The 23,548-nt window shown below is 53.1% G+C and overlaps 2 protein-coding genes across 2 annotated transcripts; both read right to left on the reverse strand.

Annotated features, from left to right (window-relative positions):
* Window positions 1-7: 7 nt before the first annotated feature.
* PRICKLE3 (prickle planar cell polarity protein 3) lies at window positions 8-8,993 on the reverse strand. Its single transcript, XM_052662866.1, has 9 exons — window positions 8,890-8,993; window positions 7,328-7,413; window positions 6,260-6,443; window positions 4,247-4,360; window positions 3,787-3,924; window positions 2,770-2,973; window positions 2,491-2,677; window positions 1,429-1,728; window positions 8-850 (listed from the first exon to the last, which is right to left on the reverse strand). Exons 1-9 carry the CDS (start codon window positions 8,929-8,931, stop codon window positions 246-248), a joined length of 1,860 nt encoding a protein of 619 aa, XP_052518826.1. The 5' UTR covers window positions 8,932-8,993; the 3' UTR covers window positions 8-245.
* A 5,513-nt stretch (window positions 8,994-14,506) lies between these two features.
* On the reverse strand, window positions 14,507-22,750 carry SYP (synaptophysin). The gene is made up of 6 exons (XM_052663655.1): window positions 22,715-22,750; window positions 21,505-21,570; window positions 20,329-20,453; window positions 17,025-17,220; window positions 16,137-16,328; window positions 14,507-14,833 (listed from the first exon to the last, which is right to left on the reverse strand). The coding sequence occupies exons 1-6, from the start codon at window positions 22,748-22,750 to the stop codon at window positions 14,507-14,509; spliced, it is 942 nt and encodes a 313-aa protein (XP_052519615.1).
* Window positions 22,751-23,548: the final 798 nt, after the last annotated feature.

The following is a 23,548-nucleotide window of genomic DNA, read 5'->3' on the forward strand; positions in this document are numbered from 1 at the left end:
ATACTGAATAAATTAATCCTTTGATTAAATGTAGATAAATCTCAAACATCAGTAGGGGGAAAATTGGGGAGGGGGGATGCTGGAGCAAGGAGGTAAAGAAGACAAGCCTGTTTTACAACAAATATTAAATTAGTAATACAAACAGACAAGGAGGGAGGAAGGAAGGGGATCAATGACTTAAGTTGGGGTGTAGGTCTTCATCTACACTGGCTTGAGAATGAAGCCCCCCCAGAACTGTCACTCCTTCAAGCCACGATGCAGTTCTTATCTCTGGCCTGTCGAGACATTCCTGGGCGAGAGTTCCCAGGGAGCTGTGGAGATGGGGAGTTGGTGGTCTCAGCTACAGTGTCTTGAGCAAGCACTGGCCTGCACAGGTGCGGGGACAGCGGGATGCGTTCCCCTAGGAAGTAGCCGTCCTCCTCTGAGGACTCGGAACTGGAACTGGAGGGTGAGCTGGAGCAAGATCCTGAGTCTGACCCTGATCCCAAGTCACACTGATGGTGGCGACGTCTGCCAAAGTGGCAGCGGTGGTGGTGATGGTGGTGGTGATGATGGTGGTGGTGGCGGTGGCGGCGACGCGAGGGGCCCCTGGGCGGGGGGCTGCGTGGTCTGCGGCGCTGGGCTGGGGGCGCACTCAGGGTCCGCCGAGGGCCTCCCTCAGACACCAGAGGGTCACGGAAGCTGACACGAGGAGCGCTCTGGCGACCAAAGGCACCATCTTCTGGTCGTGGATCCGGCTGGCTGGGAGGCCCCAGGGGTGGTTCGGGGACACTGCGGAGCCCCAGCTCAGGCATGGAGTGGCGGTGGGGAGCCCCTCTCAGAAAGTGGGTGGGCTCCTCAGGGCCTGCAGCTGAAAAAAGATGGAGTCGCTCTATACCTCCTGCCCCACTCCCACCCCACCCAGGAGAGGCCACTGGGAAGGACCTTCTCTCTCCCCGATCAAGACTGGGAAAATGGGGGCAGGCATCGGGGTGAGGCAGAAAGGTGGGGAGTCCAGGAAATATGAGGCCTTAGGCAGGTTCTGGGTGGAGGTGAAAGCAGGAGTAACAGGACTGGATTGGCGTATGGGGTGTGGCCAGGGGTGGGGGTGTGGCCTCTGGTGGAAGGGGCGTGGTTTGGATGGAGCAGAATCCGGGCAGGGTAAGGGAGCAGAGGGTGAGGGGGTAAGGGAGCAGAGGGTGAGGGGTCGAGGGTTTGGAGGAGGAACTTGGGCTCAAGCTGGGACAAGTTGAGGTAGGAGAAGAGCCCTGCACAAAAGTGGGGCGGAACCAGGATTCACCCGGGGTGTGGTTTGGGCTGGAGATTAGGCCTGGAATGGTTTGGGGATGGAGCCAGGACTGAGATGGGGGTAGGGCCAGAGATGCCAGGATGAAGGGCCCGGGCTGGTCAAGGGGACGGGACAGGGTTGGGGGAGGTGGGGTGGCTCACCAGGCGCTGCCTCGGTGTTGGTGCCTTTGGTGGTAGTCTCAGATGCCCCCTCCACAGCAGAAAAGGAGGCTGTAGAGGCTGTGAGAGGTGTGGAGACCGTGCTTGCACTCCAGCTGCGGCGGCTGTGTCCTGGAGCCATGGGCTCAGACCCCAGGCTGCAGGCTCTTGAGCAGAAGATTAGGCCACGGCGTGGCAGGAAGGGGCGACCCAGGAGAGCTCGCCCGCAGCGACTACAACAGAAGCAGCGCTCTGAGGCGTGCCAGTGCTGGCCCTCATAAGCCATCTGGCCTTGGTCCAGGCCTGCAGGGATGGACAGGAGGGGGAAAACTGAGGCAGAGCCCTCAGGCATATCCCTATCCCTACTGAATGGGAGCCCTTCTTGGGAATCTGGGGCAGGGTTCCTGAAGATACCCTTTTCCCCTACCTCTCCAGATTGGGGCCCTTCCTCACCCTCCTCTCCTGGAAACTGGTTGATAAATGTCTCCTTTGCCTCCCTTTCTTTCCCCAGGTAGCCCCTCCCAGAGTAGAGGTGGGTATTAGACTCTAAGATGTGGGTCAGGCTTAGACAATAAGAGGTGGCTTCAGGTGGAAGGAGAATGGAAGGTAGACCTGAAGAGACTTGGGTGGTGGCAGCAGGACAGAAAAGGTAGGGCGTGGCTTTGGTGGGAAGGGAGTAGATCTTAGAAGGCTGGGTCTGGCTTAGAAGGTAGGGTTTATCTAGGCTGATGGAGGAGAGTGTGAGAGAACAGGGCATAGCTTAGGGTAGGGGCTAGGTTGAGAGGGTAGGAGAGTAACTTGGAGGGGGGTGCTAGAAATTAGAGGGCACTCTGGAGGTGGGCCTAGATATGTAGTGGTGCCTAGGGTAGCTGAGTTTAGAAAAGATGGCATGATGGGGGACATCAGTAATGGAATTGCAGTGAAGGGTATAGGGCTACAGTGCTGGGGCTAGAATTAAAGTATGGGGTATAATGGGAGATGGGGCCTGGAAGACAGAGGAATCCTGGGGGTGGGGCTATGACCCAGCTGTCCATCCATCACCCAGCCAGTCCCATGTTCACCCACCAATGTGCTCCCCGCAGCCATCACAGTACTCCGCGTGGCGGGCCTCATAGCAGGCACAGCAGTGGGGGCGACTCTGACGCATGACATAGCGCTGCCCCCCGAGCGATGCTTCACACTCAAAGCAGCAGAAGTGACCCATGTGCCAGTGCCGGCCCTCGGCTTCCGTGCATTCAGGGGAGAAGATGATCTGGCGGGCAAAGGCCATCTGTGGCCATCAGAAGGGTCTGCCCCTGGCCCTGCCCACCCTCCATTCCCACCATTGGGCAGAAAGGCACAAACCTCATCACAGGCTTGGCAGCGTGGGCGCAGGCGTTCGGCATGGTGGCGACCACAGTAGACCTTGCCAGCATGGTAGAAGTAGATGAGGTCCACCAGCAGCTCCCGGCACGTGGAACACACAAAGCACTGTGGGTGCCAGCATGCACCTAGGCCTGCACGGCTGGCAAACACGGCAATGTCCCCACCTCCAATCTGCTTCCCACACTGTGAAATGACAGGTGAACACTGTCACCATCACTAAGATGGTCAGATGCATGGGGGTTAGCCAAGGTGTGTCACACCTGGGCCTTCTCCATGGCCTATGTGACCAGCCCCATCCAGGGGGTAACTTCAACATAGGCCCTGCCTACATGGCTGGGGGTGAAGGTGGGAGCAGGAGCCTTTAGAGAACAACCCTGCTCCTGGGGAAAACCACAGAGACAGGCCCTATCTCTTGTGGGTGGCCTCAAAGGCAAGTCTCGCTTTTAGGGGGTTGGGAAAACCAAAGAGACAGGTCAAGCCCAGTTGGGGGACCTCTGGGCAACAGACCTCACCTAACAATAAGACCTAAGGTTAGAGTCCACCCACCAGGGGGGGCCTCAGAGACAAATTCCACCCATCGCCCAGCTCTGTGGGTTGCCCTGCCACTGTGGGTTGGTTCTTAAGAACAAGTCTCGATCATAAGAGGGCCAAAGAGATAGCCCACATCCCATGTCCACAGCATGGAAGGGAGAAAATGAATAGAGGTCTACTAGGCTCTCCTTAGAGGCAGACCATACCTGACATGGGATCTGAGAAACAGGCCCCAGTCCACCAGGGGGCCCTACAGACAGACCTGGCTGGTCAGGGAGGCCTTAGATATGGTCCCTGCCCAACAGCAGAATGTGAGGAAAAGACCCCACCCACCAGAGGGGACACTAGACAGACCACTAGGGCTTAGGTGGCCAGCCTCATCTTCCCAGGGCCTGGGAGATGGGTCTGCACCCACAGGCTTGGAGCAAAGGCACTGCTTACTCACTGAGACCCTCCATGGCTTACCTCCTCGCAGATGGCACCAGTGATGGTCACGGGGAAGATGCGCACGGTGCCACGCCCCAGATTCTCCCGCTTCCGCTGCTGGCTGAAGGCTCTGAGCTCTTTCTTCTCCTCCTCTTCCAGTGCCGTACAGTACTGTGCCTGGAGTAGCAGGGGTCTTCCAGGCTCTTCCCCTGAGGCCTGCCCCACCCCGACCTTCCCCCAGATTTCATCCTTGCTCAGAAAGTTTACTTCTAGGCTTTTGTATAGGTACCTCAAACACCCACCCCTTACTTCTTCTCCCAAGGCCCAGCTGCGGTTTTTACCAAGGAATGTCCCCTGATCGCCCCTGCCTGTCTAGGCCTATCCCCTCACATCAGTTCACCTTTCCTCCTCTGAGCCTGCCCACTGCTTTCCAGCTCCCAGCATTTGTTCAGGCCATGCCCCCTACCCGGCATGCCCTTCCTGTCTTCTGCCTCCTCACCTCACTGTCATGTGGGGGCAGCTGGTGCAGCAGCTGCTTGATCCTGTATTTCTCCCCAGGACTGTTGACATAGGGGACCTTGTCTTCTGGGAGGCAGCTGAAAAATTGGTATACCTGGAGGGACACAGGGGATGGCTGAAAATAATTGAGAATAGAGGCGATGCACTGGGGTGGTTGTTGTTCAGTGGCTCAGTTGTGTCTGACTCTTTGTGACCCCATAGACTGCAGCACACCAGGCTCCCCTGTCCTTCACTATCTCCCAGACTTTGCTCAAACTCATGTCCATTGAGTCAGTGTTGGTGGATCCCTACTTTTCTGAGAAAATTAAAGTCATCAGGAGGGAACTTCTACTGACCCCTCTCCATTTCTCATTCCTAGAGGCCAGATCCTTCCTGCCATCTCTCAAACATACTGAGAGTTCCTTAATGTCTTGACCCTTCATCTGATGCTTCACTTTTCTTTCCCCATTTATAGCAAATTTCCTCAAAAATATATGCGTTTGCTATTTCCATTTTGTCTCCTCCCATTCTCTCTAGACCCCACTCCAGTCGGGCTTCTCCGCATCCTCTGTCTCTGTCCCTCCTCCAAAGCTATTCCTGTCATAGTCATCGATGATATCCAGATTGCTAAACTCATTTCTCAGGTCTCAGTCTTCATCCAGTTTGACCCATCAGCAACACTGGACACAGCCAGTCACTCCCTGTTCCTGAAAACACTCTGTTCTGTTAGCTTCCACAAGACCACGCAGCCCTGGGTTTGCTTCCTCCTACCTTATTGACTGCTCCTTCTCTGTCCCTCTTTTGGTTCCTCCTCAGCTAGTTGATCCCTAAATGTGGAAGGGTCCTTAGTCTCAGTCCTTGGTCCTCTTCCCTCTGTCTACCTTCAGTTCTTTGGGAATCACATCCAACTTCATGGCTATAAATACCATCTCCTGGCTAATGCCTCACAAATGCATATCTCTAGCCCTGTGACTTCTTGTTGAGTTCCATTTTCATGTGACCACTCAGATGTCCAACAGGCATCTCAAACTCCAGACAGCCAAAACCAAATGTATGCTCTTAGCCTTCAAACTTGCTCCTGCCTTGGCCTGCCCCATATCAGTCAGTCCATCCATCCTTTGTGTCATCTTTGACTCCTCTCTCATACCCACAAGAAAATCTTCTAAGCTCTAGTTTCAAAATATAACTAGACTCTTGACTACCTCTCACTACTTCCACTGCCAATGTCATGATCAGGATCAGTCACCTGGACCACTGCAGTTGCCTCCTCTTCGCTAATCCCCCGCTTCCATTCTCACTCTCACAGTCCATTCTCCACTCAGCAGCCAGAGGGATCCTGTTAAATCTAAGACAAATCACATCCCTTCTCTGCTCACAAGCCTCTGGTGTCCTCTCGTTCATTCAAAGTGGAAGTCAAAGTTGTGTCCAGGCCCCCACCATCTCTGACCTCATCTCCAACCACTGGCCCCATTGCTCACTGTGCTCCACATACACTGGCATCCTCACTGTTTCTCACACATGCCAAGCACACTCCTGCATCAGGGCCTTTGCATCAGCTTTTCCCTTTGCCTGGATTGTTCTAATCTCTGATATCTGCATAGCTCACATCCTCACCTTATTCAGGAAGCTCAAACATCATACTGTCACAGAGGCTGACCTGGGCACCTTATTTACAATTCCAACATCTCTGTCTCTCCCCCACTTCCCTGCTCTATTTATTCCATAGCTCTGCTACCATTTGACATATGAATCAATGGAAATATGGTGAATGAAAAGTGCTGGGATAAGGCCTGAGGTAAGGCGAGAACAAGAGTGGGGTGATCAGGTCCTGAGGAACTGGCCCAGCCATCAATCAGGGTTCCCTGCTAGATCACAGAGGGGTCAGAAGGACATGCACAGTCTGACCACATATTCTAGTGTTTCTTTGGAAATAGGTTCCCACCTGAGTGTGTGTGTGAGTATGTGTGTGTGCGTGCCCACTGGTGATTAAGAGTGGGTGGTGGTGTTTGGTCACCTGCTCAGGCTTGAGACCAGGGGGCACCCAGGCATACTCCTCTGAGGCACAGCCTGAGTCATCATCGGAGATAGAGTGGCGCTGAAAGTCTGAGATTAGCCGACACATGATGCGTTCCAGGTCCACAGGCACTGCGTGCACGGCGTGCTCCTCCCGCGGGCATTTGCAGTGCTGGCAGATCTTTCTGAGGGGGCAGGGATGGGGGTCAGTTCCTAAGGGATAGCCCACTGGGACCCCCCCTTGGCGGCCCAAGGAAGTCTAACCGGAGGGCCAGAGATACGCAGATTATCGCCAGCAAAAGACTTGGAGCCTGAGAAGGCTCTGGGCTTGGAGGCGGTGCAGAGCGGACGTGAGGCTGTGAGCCAAACCACTGTGGGGGAATGGGCGGCGGCTGTGAAGGGCGGAGCGGCCACCTGGGCTGGGAGCTGCGAGCGGGGCTGTGGGCCTGGCCAGAGGATGTGAAGCGAGTGGTGGGGCTGTGGGAGGTCTCAAGGCCCTGACTTTCAGCACTGGGACTTGGGTCACACTCTCCTGGCAGCGGACCTGAGTAGGGGCGGGGCTGAATCTGAGACTGGAGTTATAAATCTAGGGGTTTCCCCTCAGGACTTTGGAAGTTGTTGGGGGAACTTTTCCTAGAGGCGGGCTCTAGCTTGTGCTGAGGCTCTGAACTCGTGAGGAGGTCGGGGTCTGAGCCCGTGAGTAGGGCTCTGTCTGTTGTATTCTATAGGAGGTTTTGGGTACAGGAAGGTTCACTAGGAAGATAGCACCTGGGTGTGCGAGAGGAGTTCAGAGCCCAAGAAGGGGGCTGGAGGTCAGTGGGCGGTGCTCAGAACCCGGGACCCAGGCTCACCCTAGAGACAAGGCTCGGAAACTAGGAGGATACTTTTGGGGGCGGGGACATGTAGTAGGCGGAGATCTCCTGGGAACGCAACAATTAGGACCGAGTCTGGCGAGGGAGGGGCTCTGGACCTGAGCTTTCTCGAAGACCGGGCTCCAGGCAAGGGGAGTGGCCTAAGTCTCGGTGGGTTCCCCTAAGGGCAGGACCCTGACGAAGGCAAGGTCACCTACCTCCAGCCGTGTAGCAGGAAGCCGGGGCACTGCTCCCTGCAGGAGTTGCAGGGCTGGCCGCGGTCTGGGTCCTCTGCCTCTGGAGGCTGTAGTGGGCGGGGACAGTCGCGGGACCGGGCGAGGTGCGCGAGGGCGGGGAGGGAGAGAGAAATCAACGCCCGCCTCTCCATTCCAAGGACAGCAACCACAGGCCAGGGCCTGTCCCACCAGGGCAAAGCCAGGCAGGCTGGGACAGAGCCCAGAGCAGAGGGGGACACCACCGAGGTAGAGGCGGGGCAGCTGAGGATACCTCCCTACATGTCCCCCTTTCAGGGGAGTTTCCCCTCCCTGGGCCAGCCTCGGACTCCCCTCACCCAGCCTGGACACCTCCCACCAGCCTCCGAATCCTTCAGGCCTCAAAACGCCTGAACTCAGAGTACTCTCCCCACCAGAGCAGAGACCCTAATCTGGGTGTCTCTTCCCAGGCCTCATCTCACTGGGCCCCTTCTCCACTCAGGAACCAGCAGCACTCCAGTTCCACAGGTTGGGAGTCTGAGACCCCATCCTTACTTGGTATCCCCATGTGAACCCTGTTCCTATTTTCAGAAGCTCAAGAGCTCTTCTGGAGAAGGCAATGGCACCCCACTCCAGTACTCTTGCCTGGAAAATCCCATGGACGGAGCAGCCTGGTAGGCTACAGTCCATGGGGTCGGGAGCCGGACATGACTGAGCGACTTCACTTTCACTTTTCACTTTCATGCATTGGAGAAGGAAATGGCAACCCACTCCAGTGTTCTTGCCTGGAGAATCCCAGGGATGGCAGAGTCTGGTGGGCTGCCGTCTATGGGGTCGCAGAGTCGGACAGGACTGAAGCGACTTAGCAGCAGCAGCAGCAAGAGCTCTTCCCCAAACCCTGGCTTCACCTTTTCAAACCCAAGGAAATGAGAGCCTTCTCTGGGATCTCAGGAGGCCCTTGAGCCATTCAGAAACTCACACCCCAAGAAGCCTTGGCCCTTATCCCTCATATCCTAGGGCTATTCACTCTTCTGGACCAGACCCCACCCAGACAGCCCCTCCAAAGGAAGACAGAGACCTTCCTATCTAGGAAGTCAAAAGCTTCGTGACTTAAGTGGAAGCCTGGAAGCTCTCTTACCCCCATATCCCAACCACTTGACTCTCAATATTCGGGCACCCCAGGAGTGTAAGGCCTCACCCCTCAGTTCACCTTCCACCCAGGTACAGGGGGAGGTCCCTTTCTTCAGAAGTTCAGGAGGCCTCTGCTCAATCTAGGACTTCAGGACCCAATCTTTTGGCTCTCAGAGTCCCCTCCCATAATTCACCCAAGAGGGGAGTGCACCAAGTCCCCTGCGTACTGATAAAGGTGTGCGGAAAGGTGATTAGGGAGCAAGGGCCACCAGATTTCTACGTTCCTTCATCCACATGCTTCCAGCAGCCCTCCGGTCTGGGAATCCTGGGGATGGGGATTCCCAGATCCTCTGTGGAACACCTCCTCTCTATCCCTTGCTTCCTCTCCTGGGTCTCAGTTTACCCCGACCCCCATCACTGCCCCGAGTCTCGCTCACCGCACGCCCGGAGCGGCGCCTCCGGGACCCACGCGCGAACATGGCGCGCCCAGGCAGGGTCCAGCCGGGCCAGGTCAGGCGAACTGAATCCTTGTGGCCGTCTGGCCACCGTGCGTCCGGCAGGGGAGCTCTCGGTTCCGTAAACCTGACACCGGCGTAGGAGGAGCGCGCCCAGCGGGTTCCGCCCCTGGGTCTGTTGTCTCTCCCGGGCCAAGGCGCCCCCTGCCTAGAGGTGAGGGGCGCGCAGCCCAGGAGCGCCGTGCGCCACAGCTTCCCGGCACTCCTGCTTGGGCGGGAGCTGGGCCTCAGAAATCACAGCCCCCAGAGCCCCAGGTTCCATATGATCACTCACTAGATGTTCTAGGGCTGGAGGGCTCCATTGTGGAGGAGGGGAACTTGGAAGTGGTGACAGGACTGCAAGGAGTGTGCGCTGCAGTACTTGTATTGGCACTTTGTGTCAGTTTATCTTGGATGTTTATTTGGGGGATGGGTTAAAGCCACCTCTTGGTCCTCCCCTCACTGGTGATGATCTGAGGGTCTCTTTCCCTCCGATTAATGCTGCACGAACGGTCTCCAACCCGATTGCAGGCCCGTCTGAAAGCTAGACCTTGTACACCCCCGCTCCCCACGTCCTTGCTCACAGCCTCTTTCAGAGAAAGCCAGGGTTAAAGATTTATGGGAAAGGGCTTAAACTGACTGGCCAGGTTCCGCGGCCCTCTTCCCATCCTTATAGTTCCAACTGCGAGGCCCTGTAAGTCCTTAGAAATATATTTTAAAGGCTTCTCTCCCCTGCTCCCACTTTTCTCTCTCCAGGTATTCTTTCCCTGAGCTAGGAGTCTCTCCTTCGCCCTTTCAGGCTTCGCTATGCCTCAGGGTGGGAGGAGGGGGTCCCTGGCACACAGTCAGAACTCTGATGATCGGCCAAGGTAGGCACCGCAACGGGCAGCGGTCCACCGGCCCTTCACGGTGGGTGCTGGGGACCCCATCCCTCACCCCCCACCCCCCTACCCTACCCGACCCTACCCCACCCCGCCCAGGGCCCATTACGCAAACCCGGTCATTTCCCGCCCCTCCCTGCCCCAGGGAGGAGCCAGGAAAGGTTATGAAATGAATGAAGGAACTAACTAGTCTCCTTGGCGCCCCGCCCTCGCCTTGCTGCCTAGTCGGTCTCCCGGTTCTCCAGCAGGAGCGCAGACAAGGAAACGGAGAGACAGCAGGGTCTGAAGAATGCGAGGCAGGTGACTAGAGAGAAGTCTCCTTGTGAAGCATGGGGATCCTATTTGAATCCTTTGGGGATTCAAGGACAGGGCTCCCCAGAGTCTGGGAAAGGGCCTGTCTAAGGAACCCAAATTAGAACCGAACTGTAGAGAGATTCAGTGGTAAAGAATCCGCCTGCAATGCTGGAGACACAGGAAGCTTGGGTTCGATCCCTGGGTCAGGAAGATACCCTGGAGGAGGAAATGGCAACCCACTCCAGTATTCTTGCCTGGAAAATTCTATGGACAGAGGAGCCTGGTGGGCTACTGTCCATGAGACTGCAAAGAGTCGGATGCGACTGGGCATTCAGTGGCCAGTAGTAGGGCAGTGGGCAGGGCTACTCTGAGTGTGACTTAGAACAATCGGCAAGCGAGGCTTCACAGAGGATGCAGCTCAGCAAAACACTGTTGGAGGGGCTGAAAATGGGGTTTCTTGAACGGTGTCCAGCAGGTCAGAGGTGGAGCTTTCTCTCACCTTCTTTTCCCTTTTTCCCCCCGCCTCTGCAACCCCCCCCCCCCCCCCCCAGCAAAAGACACTGAGAAGTCAGAGCCGTGTGGAGGTGGTTGAGGAATTTATTTAGGGGAGAATTAATCATATTTGTTTTTCCTCGGGGAGGGAGTCTTCAAACAATATCCGAGGGCACGGGAAAGGGAGAAGGTCTGGAGGGGTGGGGGAGGGGCAACAGCCAGACAAAATGGCAACACACGATCACAGGCACTACAGACGCCACAGACACAGCAGAGGGCGCAGGATAGGGGCTCCAGACCGGGCCTCCAACCACCCCGGGAAGGAAGCGGGTGTGGAGGGAGGGAGGAGGCAAGGGAAGGGGGGAGAGAGGGTGGGTTGGCCCCACAGACCCTTTGGCTCTGTCCACTGATTGCCTAGCTGGCCCATCTCAGGGTGGGCAAAGGTGTGTGTGGGATGCCTCTCTCTGGATCCCACCCCTTAACCTCCAAGTCTTATTTCTCAGCTCTTCCTGGGCCACCTCAGTCCCCAGCCTTGGCCAAAGATATTCCCCCCACCCCTAACAAAACCCATCCCTCAGCCCCAGCCAAGCCTCTCATCCTACCCTCCCCACTGCCAAGCCCATCCACTTTAAAATATATTTTCTTCACTGCTCCATTGCGGGGGCAGGGCTGCCCTTTTTGAAACCACCAGGTAGGCCCCACTATGGGCCCCCAACTGTCTAGAATCCCGACCATGACCTCACTCCAAGTTTGGCTCATTCCTGAACCCCACTTCTAGGCTTGCCCAAGGTCTGCCCCCTTTAGAATCAAACTCAGTCTATGGAATGTTCCAAGTCACACCCCTTTCATAGATTCTGGTCCCAATCCGAGACCCGCCCACTCTGGAGCCTCACCCACTGTCTAGTTCAAGCCCCACCCTCTCTAAAACCAGTCCTCAGCGTTTTTCTCTACCTGGTTCCTAGGTCTCAAGTCACACGCCTTCCTTAGAACTCTGTCCTACTCTAACCCCTGCTCACTGTAGGCCCTACCACTGCCTCACTCAAAGCTCCACCCCTTCTAGACCCCCACCCTCATCTTCCTTCCAAGCCCCATTCTAGAATGCTGTAGGGCACCCTTCTTCTTGAGACTCCAAATCCAGTATGTCTGGAACCCAACCTATCTGCTTATTAGTCTCCTCTACTCTAGAACTCCTCTCCAAGACCACCTTGGGTCCCAGGCTCACCCAGTCTCTGCCTTTCTCCCCTCTTCAGTGTTGGATTTTCCCTAATGGCCCCTGTTCAGGAATTACTGGAGGAAATCAAGGCCAGAGTCAGGAGGAGGAGAGAGAGAAAGGAGAGATAGTCTGAACTCACACCCACCCTCCCCATGCAGCCTTCTGTCTCCTCCCTGTGCCCCTTAAAGAGTCCCCCCAACCTCAGGGCACACAGGGCCAGGGAACAGAGAGGGGCCAAAGGATGAAGGGGAATGGGTAGGGGTAAGAGAAGGGCCCACTCAAGATCAGGTCCTTAATGCACAAGGGGAGTGGAGCGGGGGCAGGGCTTAGACAGATAAATAGATATTTATATATAATATATATATATAAACAGCAAAGACAGTTAAGGGTCTCCTGGCTTGAGGGGTGGAGACCTGGGGTGTAGGGGTGGTAAGTGGGGGCAGGCCTTCTCCTGAGCTCTTGCCTACCCATGGGGTCCTCCCAGGCTGCACTGACCTGTGGAGACAAAAGATATAAAAAGGAGAGGTGGTCTAGACACAGGTAGTGCCTTTAGGGAAGGGCTGGGCTGCTATGCCTCTGCCCAGGCTTTACCCTCTATCTGCCACGCCCTTCTTCCTTCACTTATAGTCTTGGGATCAGCTTCATCCCAGCTGCTCCTGTCGGGAAGATATACCTTACCTCCACTAGATTAGGTACCAAAGAAATTATGGTTTCCTTTTGGACTGGTTTCCCCTAATCCAAAAATATCTGTTAACAGGTACTGTTCTCCTCATTGCTGATAAACTACATTGAGTAGAGTGAAGATCCATATCTTTGTGGAGCTTACATTGTAGCAGGGGAGACAGAGAGACTTCAAACAATGACCATGATGTGTAAATAAGTTATCTAGTATGACATAGGGTGATAATAAGTGAAATGGAAAAACAAAATTAGACTGGAATGAGGGGGATTAGGAGTGCCAGTAGGGAAAGAAAGGTTGCTCTAGTAAGTAGGTAGTCAGAGAAGACCTCATTGAAGAAGTGACATTGGAATAAAGACTTAAGGAGGTGAGGGAATGAACCATGCAGATAACCAAGGAGAATGACATTCTGGGCAGGGAGCACAGCCGCCAGTGCAAGGGCCCTGGGGTGAGACCACATCTAGTGTGTTTGAGGAACAGCAAGGAGATCCATGGGGCTTCAGTGGAGTGAGCAAGGGAGAGTGATAGAAGGTGATGTCAGAGAGATAGGTAATGGGGTCACATAGGACCTTGTGGTCAAAGTTGTGAGGACTTCAGCTTTGACCCTGGATATTTTAAAATGATAGTAAAATGTTTCATGCTATGTTGTTTCAGTAAATGTTTCTTAACATTAGTAATGCTCTGATTTATCTACGGCATGAATTAGTCATGGGGACGTCCCCTAATCTAGTAGAAGAGATAGTAAATAAATATATAAATAATTACAGACTGTGATAAAGAAAACATAGGGAAAGGTAAGAAAAGGGACTTCTAAGGAGTTGGCCAGGTAAGGTTATCAGTGTGTGTGGGTTTGAAACTCCAAGGAGAAAGCAAGTACCAAGACCATGAAGTTGGACTGGGCCTGACACATCGAGATGGCCAGTGCGGCTGGAACAGAGTCAGGGGGAGTGGTTGGGGATGAGAGGTCAGAGAAGTGAGCGGTGGGGCTAGATTGTGTAGGGCCTCGTGGGCCATAATGAAGGTTTTGGCTTTTAATCTGAGTGAACCCCAGCAGAGATCTGAGTTCTGAGCACAGGAAGGCTGTGGCTTGACTTAGGATTTAACAGGGTCGTTCCCCAAGCTGTGAGCAGAATATAATGGGAATGGGAGTGGAAATCAGTGAAGAGGTCCAGGGGGACAGTATGAAGATTATAGATATATTTTGAAGGTAGAGCCAACAGGAATTTTTAATGAATTGTGTATGAGATACCTAATAAACTCCTCCCTGCCCTTTCCATCCTGGCCAAGTGCCAGAAGCTACCTCCACCTGTGTTGCCATTTCCTTGCCTTTCCCTCTAACGCCATCAGCCTGCCTCTATTTCCCATCTTCCCCTCTCATATGCGAGGGACATCTCGCTTCTCTTTAGGGTACCAACAAGGCAAGCAAGACTTTCCAATGCCCTCTGCTTCGCTCCGCCCCGCCCCTTTCCCTCTTGGAGATTCCACACCATCCCCCTCATCTCCACGGTTGCGGAGAGGTGGCTGATCTGTCACCTCCTTCCAGATTAGTAATCGCTGACCTTCATAATTCAAGCCCATTTACCCTCATCATCCACCGGCCTTATCATAACACATTGGCTAAGACCCACCTCCTCTTCCCTCCTCGGCGCCTGCGCCCAGCCGACTTTCCAATACGCAAATCCTCCTGTTATTACTCCTTTCATTGGTTGCTCTGTCCGTTTCTCTCCCCTCCCTTCTATCAGAGCAGCACTTCCACCTCTCTCCCATTGGCTCTTCATTCTGCCTATTTTCAAAAGCCACTCTTCTCCTCTCCACCATTGGCTAGTTAGTCGCCCTTAACATGTAGCTCCGCCTCTCTATTGGGGCCTTCGAACGGCCGTCCTTACTTGTCCGGCTAGCGTCCTATGGACCATATATTCCTGCCTCTTATTGGTTCATTGACCCGCCCATCTCCTTTCATGAGCCCTCATTGGCTATCTCACCCATCTGTCACTCACCAGACTACATCTGATTGGAGAAGGATGTGGGTGCACCCTGAGGGCCGTAGCCTTGCTGCCCGTAGTCGCCCTGAGGCCCATAGCCACCGCCGCCGCTGCTGGCCGGCTGCCCGTAGTCTGGCTGATAGCCGCCCTGGGGCCCGTAGGAGTCCTGGGGCCCGTACCCGCCGGGGCCCTGCCCGTAGCCTGCCTCGCCATAGGCGTCCCCGGGCGCTGGTTGCTTCTCGGGGGCACCAGGAGGAGCGCGCAGGAATGGGGCGGCCCAGCCTGTCTCCTTGAACACGAACCACAGGTTGCCGACCCAGAGCACTAGGTTCAGGAAGCCAAACACCTGCGGGGAGACAAAGCTCTGCTGTCATCTAGCGCCCATTGCCCTAGTGGTCCCGGGGAACATTGAGACTGTTTGCATCGAGCTTGGATTCCCAGGCGCCCAGAGGGTGGTGGTTTCTGAGACCCTGACCCTCCGAGTCCCAGCACATGAATGTCTATGTGCAAAAAAATCACCTTGGTGGGGTGATTAGAATTCACATTCCCAGGGATGTACATGCTTATGTATTTGCATATATACACATTTGTACATGTACAGAATATAGTAAATGAATCTAATTTTGTAAGATATAGTAAAATGTTAAGCATAAATTTTTATTAAATATGTGGGCATAACACTAATAAACACATATACACACATATGTATATACATATATGTATAAAGTACATAAATGGGATTTTCCAGGCAAGAATACTGGAGTGGGTTGCCATTTCCTTCTCCAGGAGATCTTCTTGACCCAGGGATCAAACCCGCGTCTCCTGTGTCTCCTGCATTGCAGGCAGTTTCTTTACCACTAAGTCACCAGGGGCTTATTATAAACACATATGTGTAAAGTATATAAATATATGATTTATACTAAAACAAAGACATGGAATTTGTATAAATATGTAAATGTAATTCAGTTTGGGGCCAGAAAGTAATATTTCTACTTTACAGTTGAGGAAACTGAGGCCCAGAGAAACTAAGTGGCTGGAGGTCTGATAGCCAGCAATTGACAGAAAAAAATTGGAACCTTAGCATCTGTAACACTTGTATACGACTTACCATGTGCCAGGTCCTTTTCTAAGCATTTTGTATGTTATTATTCCACTAATCAACTCTTGTTTTCCATTTATATGCTCAAACTGAGGTCTGAGAGGCTATCTATTGATAGTTACAGGTTATAAAACTTGCAAGTGGCAGAACCGGGATTTTAGCTCAGCCTGAGTCTGGCCAGTAGGGGGCGTCCAGATGAGAAACATTTCAAGTTATTCTTTCATTCTGCTTGTAGGGAAACAGGTCCCTAGAGGGTACTCACTGAGTTGCCAGAGATTCTACATGACTAGGCTGAGCCTGGGATCCAGGACCTAACTGGACAGAAAATTTCATGCCCCCCTTTTGGGAACAGTTTGTGGTGTCACAGTGATTACAATTACTATCTCATCCTTCAAGGCTCTGTTGCTTGCATGCCTCCTCCAAGGAGCCCTCTCAGATTTCTTTGGAATTCTCCTCTCATTTTTTTCTTTCCAACACTCTTCCTCCCCATGCCAGATTAAGTTTCTCAGCCACCCTCCCCAGCTGTCTCAGCCAGCTTCCCAGGACTTACCACTGAGGTGTTGAGGCCAGAGGTCACAGGGTCCCTCAGCTCCTTGCATGTATTCCCTGGCTGGTGGCAGACATGCATCCCCTTAATAATGTTCTCTGGGTCTGTGGCCATCTTCACGTCTGACAGCCCCTTGGCCCAGGCCGATGAGCTAACCAGCCACATGAAGGCAAACACTGCCGTGGCCAGAAAGTCCTAGGACAGGCAGGGGAGAGGGATACAGCACCATGAGTGGGCTGCTTCATGCTGGGCTGTTGGAGCCTCCTCAGATCACAGGCTTTCTTGGGAGGGCAGGTCCCCCAGAAGAGGCTTGTCTCTCCCTTGCCTTTCCAGCTCTTGAAGCCCCCAACACTCACTTGAAGGTGGCCCTTCTTGCTTGGACGTGTATGTGTGTGTGTGTGTATGTATGACACAGAGGGTGTGAGAGTGTGATTGTGGTATCTGAGGTGTGTGTGTGTATGAGGAGGGTTCTGTGAGTTGGTTGTCTAATCTGTGGCAAGTAGTGTGTCTTTCCACGTTTGTCTGAATGTGGAGATTTGTGTCATTTTGTATCTGGAATGAGGGTGTATGAGTACCGCTGTATAGGAACCAGTGTGTCTGTGTGGTGTGATGGATGACAAGCATGACTGATGTAATGAACCTCTGTGTGCTCCTTTCTTTCATCTAGACTGTGGGGTTTGGTGAGAGGTGGTAAGTTTCCAGGTGTCTGGGATTCCGTGTGGGCTGTAGAGTGTCCCTGTCACTCTATGAGTCAGTGTCTCTGATGCTCGTAGCAGCAGTGCTTGCGTGTGAGCCTGTCTGGAATTTGGTGTGGCCTCTGAAAATGGCTGTGTCCCCAAGGCTCCATGTCCCCTGGCCCCTGCATGCATGTGAGTGGCCGTGGGAGCTCACCAGCATGGGCCCTTTGTTGTTCTCTCGGTACTTGTTCTGCAGGAAGATGTAGGTAGCCAGAGCCCCCATGGAGTAGAGGAAGGCAAACACAGCCACGGTGACAAAGAATTCAGCTGATGAGGAGTAGTTCCCCACCAGGAAGATTTTTTTAGGGTCCCCTTGGCAGGTGGGTGCCTCAAAGTACACTTCGTGCAGCCTGTGGAGAGAGGTGGGTAGGTGTGGCCTAGGCCCTAAGAACTCCCTTCCCCTCCCCCCTCCCCAGTCATGGGGCCTCCCAGATTCTGACAGGGTCCCAGGAAGAGGAGGAGATAACCATTCATGAGCACCTACTGTGTACCAGTCACATTTCATTATTTGTTGTTGTTTGGCTTTTATGGTTGCACTACAGGGCTTGTGGGATCCTAGTTCCCTGACCAGGGATTGAATCCGTGCCTTCAGCAGTGAAAGCTAGAGTCCTAACCACTAGACCACCAGGAAAGTCCTGCAGTCACATTTCAGTGATTGCTGAGAACATCCTGGTGAAATAGGTGTTATTCAGCCCCTTGGTTATTCATAGAACACACCAGGCACCCTCCCACCCTAGGATATTTGCACTAGAATGCTCTCCTAGATATCTCATATCTTACCCACTCCATCTCCTTCAAGCTTTGCTACACTGGTCATCTTCTCAGTGAGGTCTTCCCTGATCTATTTAAAATTAAATCTAACCATTCCCTCCCAGCACTCCTTAGCCCCTTCTTTACTCCATTTTCTCTGTAACTGTGATACCCCTGGACATACCATGTATGTTACTTTTTTCCTTGATTTTTGCTGTAAGTACAAGAGGGCAGGGCTTTTTCCTTGGTTTTGTTCATTGTTGTGCCCTTAAGTCCCAGAACAGTGCTACCACATAGTAGGTGCTCAGTAAGTATTAAATGAAATATGTGGAGGCAGAAACAGAGGCTCCAAGAAACGCACTGACTTGCCTAAAGTCACACAGCTGGCATGGGAATGACAGAATTGGGATCTGAATCCTGTGTTTTTTCCCTATGTCATGTTGACTCTTCTTTCCACCTCACTTCAGGTCCTCAAAAGAAAAACAAATGTGTACATAGCAGAGGAGAGCCCAGAGACTACAAGACAGGAGGAGACGGACAGAAAGACAGGAGGGTAGAAGGGATGCAAGAACAGGATGGGTGTATGTGAGGTGTGGGTAGGGCGGGTAGGGGCAGACTGAGAAGACATGTGGTGTGAGGGAAGAGGGGTCATAAGGAAGAATGTGTGTGGGGAGAAAGACTGGAGTGACGTCCCTGAGCTCCGACCTCAGGTTGGGGGGCAGGGGGGCAGGATCCTGAGATAAGCAAATGGTGTCGGTGCCCTTGTATAGCAAAGGCCCTAAGGGAAGGGCTTAAACGTATTGATCAGCTCTAAGCATTTTACATAATTGCCTCTTTTAAGGACTCTCCCCAACAATTCTCTAAAGGAGGCATTATTATACCTGTTTTACAGAAGAACAAACCAAGGCTCTGCAAGACTAAGTTACTTATCTGGGGCTGCAAGGCTGCTAAATGATGGAGCTAGGAGTTGGGTCTGGTTTGAGTTTTTGGGTTTCTAGGGGGAATGTGGAGTCCTTAAGGGGGGTTATTGGGGCAGTGGCAGGGATGGTCAAGGGGAACATAGGCTAAAGATTTTTTCCCTGGCAGACTTGTGGGTAAAGGGCAGATCCTCAGGACCTGAGGCTCTAGGCATGGTAGGTGTTGGGGGCCATACATTTTTGTGACCTTCTAGATTCCAAAGTGGAGAAGGCAATGGCAACCCCCACTCCAGTACTCTTGCCTGGAAAATCCCATGGACGGAGGAACCTGGTAGGCTTCGGTCCATGAAGTTGCTAAGAGTCGGACACGACTGAGCAACTTCACTTTCACGCATTGGAGAAGGAAATGGCAACCCACTCCAGTGTTCTTGCCTGGAGAATCCCAGGGACAGGGGAGCCTGGTGGGCTGCCGTCTATGGGGTCGCACAGAGTCGGACACGACTGAAGCGACTTAGCAGCAGCAGATTCCAAAATATCTCATGCTGCAACCCCTACTCGTTCCCCAAACTCCCTTAGCTTCTGTGAGCTGGTGGATCCCTGGTTCCCATGCCCCCTCCCCAGCCTCTCAGACCGTGCCTCCCTGGCGCTTTTCTTTTGATTATTGCTCAGGGCCACTGCTGGACTATCCTCTCTTCAGTCTTCCCTCTCACCTTGGATGATCTCCTGAGCCTACATTTACCCTTAATGCTCAAAAATCCCTAATTTCCAACTCAATCCCTGACCTCTTTCCTGAGTCCTTTAAACTTCTTTATTTCCCTTATTTTAACAAACACTTATGGAGTGCTTATTGTGTGTCTGGCACTGTGCTAAGCATTTTACAAGTATTAATTCACTTAGTATGTATCATAACCCTGTAGGATGAGTATTATTACCCCCTTTTATGGGTGAAGAAATGGAGACATGGAGCAGGTATGTGACTTGTCCTAGGAGTGGAAAAGCCTCAGGAGCCTCCATTGAAATTGTTCCTGTAAGTCTCTGTCTTTCCATGGCTAGGAGGGAAGCCTCTCCATTAGGGCAGCCACTTTGCCTGCTTGTGCTCACTCTCATGTACCTAGCACCCAGCATATGGTAAGAGCTCAATAATTCTCAGAACTACTTAATTGGGTTTAATCCTTCTCTATGGCTAAGCAGCACCCCCTCATTATTCTCTATCATAAGACCCTGAAGAAGGATCTCTCCTCGGATTTCTCCAAATCTGCAATTATCTTTATTAATTTGTTTATTTGTTATAATGTTGGCTCCACGAGGGTAGGGAGCTTGGTCTGTTTTATCCCCAGCACTTTGAGCAGTACCTGACATACAACAGGTCCTCAAGGTATTTATATGGAATGAATGAATGGGAATTAAATAATAATATTGGCTAACATTATTATCCTATGGCATTAAGGATACATATGTGTGTGTGTGTGTGTGTGTGTGTGTGTGTGTGTATATATATATATATAATTTTGAATCTTATTTATTGCTAGTCTCCTGTCCCTCCCCTTCACTAGAACATAGCCAGAGGGCAACAGCCTATGCCTGTCTTGGTCACCACGTGTCCTGGATGTCCAGAGCAGTGCCAGGCACAAGGTAGGTGCTCAGTGCATGCACAGTGACCTGAGTGGGTGTGGTCTCCCGAGGTGGAGGCTGGGCAGGAGCCTCTGGGGTGGAGGTGTTGGCCAGTCCCAACCCCCCACCCCCATCCCAGGCCTGTCAGGATCCCAGGGGTGGGCTAGAGTGGGGGCACACCTGAAGGGGTACTCGAATTCGACCTCGATGTTGAGGTCACTCTTGGTCTTGTTGGCACAGTCCACACTCAGCTGGAACTCCCCACTGTAACTGCCGCATGTGGCAAAGGCGAAGATGGCAAAGACCTTGGGCAGTAGGGGTGGGGATGGCCACAGTGAGCCTGTGTGCACGTGGGATGGGGCTGCCCTCCTCTGGACAGATCAGGACCCAGTATAGGCAGCAGCAGATGGACTAGTCCCCACCCCCACCCCCTAATCAGGGCTCATGGGGCCCAAGGACAAGCTGATTAGAGGGGTGTGACTATCTCTTCCAGTCTTCCACTGTCTCTCTTGGGCTCTACATCTCAACAATGCTCTGATTCCCCTTGTTCTGTCTCAGTCTCTATTTCTCTCTCTGTCTCTCTCTCTCTGTCTTTGTCTTTCTCAAATATCTCTGTCTGTTTCTCTCTCTACTTCTTTAGTATCTATGTAAGGCTCTTTCTGCCTCTTCTCTCTTTCTCTCTCTGAATGTATGTCTCTCTGTGTGTGTGCCTTTCTCTTTCTTGGTTTGTCTCTAACTCCCCGCTTTGTCTCTGACTCATTGTCTCTGTGGTGCTCTTTCTGTCTCCCTCCTGCCTTTCTGTTTATCAATTTATCTCTTTCTCTTTTTGCAGTGGGTCTCTTCTTCTTCTATCTCTTTCTCTCCCCACCCCACTTTTCTTCCTCTCTTCCTGTGTCTGTTTCTCTTTGCATCTCTGTTCATCTTTCTCTGTCTCCCATTTCTTTGTGTGTATCTCTATCTTTTTTCTGGGTAGTTCCATCTCTGTCTCCATCATTCCTGATCTCCCATTCTCTCTGTCTCCTTCACTGTCTCTGGGTTTCTCTGGCTTTGTGTCTCTCCCTGGAGAACCAGCTTCAGGCTTCACCCCCCTTGCCCCTCTCTCACCTCAGGAGAGGAAGTAGCACATCACAATATTCCACTTCATGATGTGGGTACCCTTGACCTTATGTGATGTTACATCACGGCCCATCCATTCTCTGGCCCCAATGCCCTGGGACTTCACCCTGGAGCCCAATTTCCCCATACCCTTTGCCCCCCACCCACCCATCTATTCCTCCCTCCCCATCCATACTCCACCTCTGCTCTTCCGAATCCCAGTACCTCCCTCTTTCTCCCCACAGCTCAGACCACACTCACCCATTGCAGCACCTTCACGAAGCCGAGGGGCTCCTTGACCACCCGGAACTGACCCCCAGCCACCAGCTGAGGAGAGAAGTAGTGGGGAAGGGTGGGGTTGTTGGGGATGGAGAGGGAGGTGAGGGACAAGGCCACCAGGCAATAACCCCTGGGGATAAGGCATGTGATCTCAGGGAGAGAGTAATGTTTGGAGAGAAGGTGAAAAGGAGAAAGTGACACTTTCAGGAAGGTGTGAGTTCAGGGTCTCTGAAGAAGATCCCTGGGGTTCAGGGAGATGGGGAGAGAGATGGTAGAGGGGTTCAAGGATGAGGAAGGTGGGGATGGAGTCAGGACTAATTAAGGAAGGAGAGAAGGTTTGAAATCGTAAAGATGAGTCAGATGGCAAAGGGGATCAGGTGGAGAGAGTGAGGAAGGAGTTGGGGTTCATTAAGGTGGGGGAAATGGTCTTGGATGGTGAAGGTGAGTCAACAGGGAGGGAGTTGGGTTGGCTAGGGTGGGGGAGGGGTCTGCAGCGGTAAAGGTGAGTCAGATGATGGTGGTGGGGTGTCTGAGATGATGAGGATGGGGAAAGGTTAGTCCTGGTTAGAGGTGGGCGAGGTTCTGAGGTGGTGAAGAAGAGTGCGATGGCAGAAGGTCTGGACTGATTAAGGTGGAGGAGAGCTGGGACATGGCTTCACTGTATATGTGCTGGGGGAAGGGAGACTAGGGGTTTGGAAGAAGCGAAACCGATCGTCCCCCTTGGTCTGCTCTGGGGGAAGAGGTGGTCGTCTACCAGGGTACCATCTGGAAGGGTCTGGGAGGGGCAGGTGTCAGCCCTCCCTTGCACCCCCGCCCCCACTCCTTCTGTCGCTCTATTTCCTAGCTCATCCGCAGCACCCCCCAATCTTCCTTCCATTCTCCCTTCCCATCCCTCCTTGCCTATACCCTAGCTCTAAGACCCCTCTTCTTCCTCTCTCGCCTGTAAAGAAATGGCTTCTGGCGGCTCCCGCTGCGGCAGTGAGGACAGCCCTCGCTGCGGCAAAGGGCGCACTCCTTTTCTCCACCTCCCCTTCCCTCCCCTCGTCTGCCGCAGACCCCAGCCCCAGAGCCGGGGACCAGGCGTCCGCTGCTAGAATTCTGGCCACCACCTCTAAGAGTAGGCAGATTCACTGCGACCCGGGCTAGGAGGCCGGGCAGCGGCGGGCTCTGTCCGCGGTGCTGGAACGCGTACCTGATTCACCACGTCCATGTCGGCCAGCAGCGGCATCAGCAATGCGGGGGGCGGGAGGCGCCTGCTGGCAAGGGCGGGCGCAGGGCGCGGCGGGGGCGGCGCGCGATCGTCGGAACAGCCCAGGCGGCCGCAGCTCCGCCCCTCGCACCCCCGCCTCACTCGCCAAGGGAGCCTGCGCACAGCGGCCGTGTCTAAATCTCACTGGTCGCCATTCCAGCCGGGAGGTTGGAACCGTGAGAATTCTCTGGGAAGGTCGTGATCTCTGAAAACACGGCTAGAGATTTGGGGAGGTGGACCGTTCCGTCCTACAGTAGGACAGTTTGCCAGCCCTTTACTGAATTTGTTGAATGTGTTCATTTATTTAATCCTTAGAACATCCCTGTGTGGTAGGGACCATTGTCCCCATTTTTACAGGTGAGGAAAATTAGTCCCCAGAGAGGTTAAGCGACTTGTATAAGGTTACCCAGCTAGTTACTGACAGTGCCCAAAGTCCCTGCAATTTCTTGAGAGTTTCTTCTTTTCTGCATTTTCAACACATTAAAAAAAAAAACCACCACCCTCCCACTCCAACTATCTCCCTTGTTTCTCTCTTCCTTAGTCAAAGTGTTGCTTTGACTAAGGAATAACTTAGTCAACTCCCTACTCCAACTCTACACTTGTTCAGTTCAGTTCAGTTCAGTCGCTCAGTCGTGTCCAACTCTTTGCGACCCCGTGAATCACAACATGCCAGGCCTCCCTGTCCATCACCAACTCCTGTAGTTCACTCAAACTCATGTCCATTGAGTCGGTGATGCCATCCAGCCATCTCATCCTCTGTCATCCCCTTCCTCTCCT

Source organism: Budorcas taxicolor, chromosome X (assembly GCF_023091745.1).
Source record: "Budorcas taxicolor isolate Tak-1 chromosome X, Takin1.1, whole genome shotgun sequence".
NCBI lineage: Eukaryota > Metazoa > Chordata > Mammalia > Artiodactyla > Bovidae > Budorcas > Budorcas taxicolor.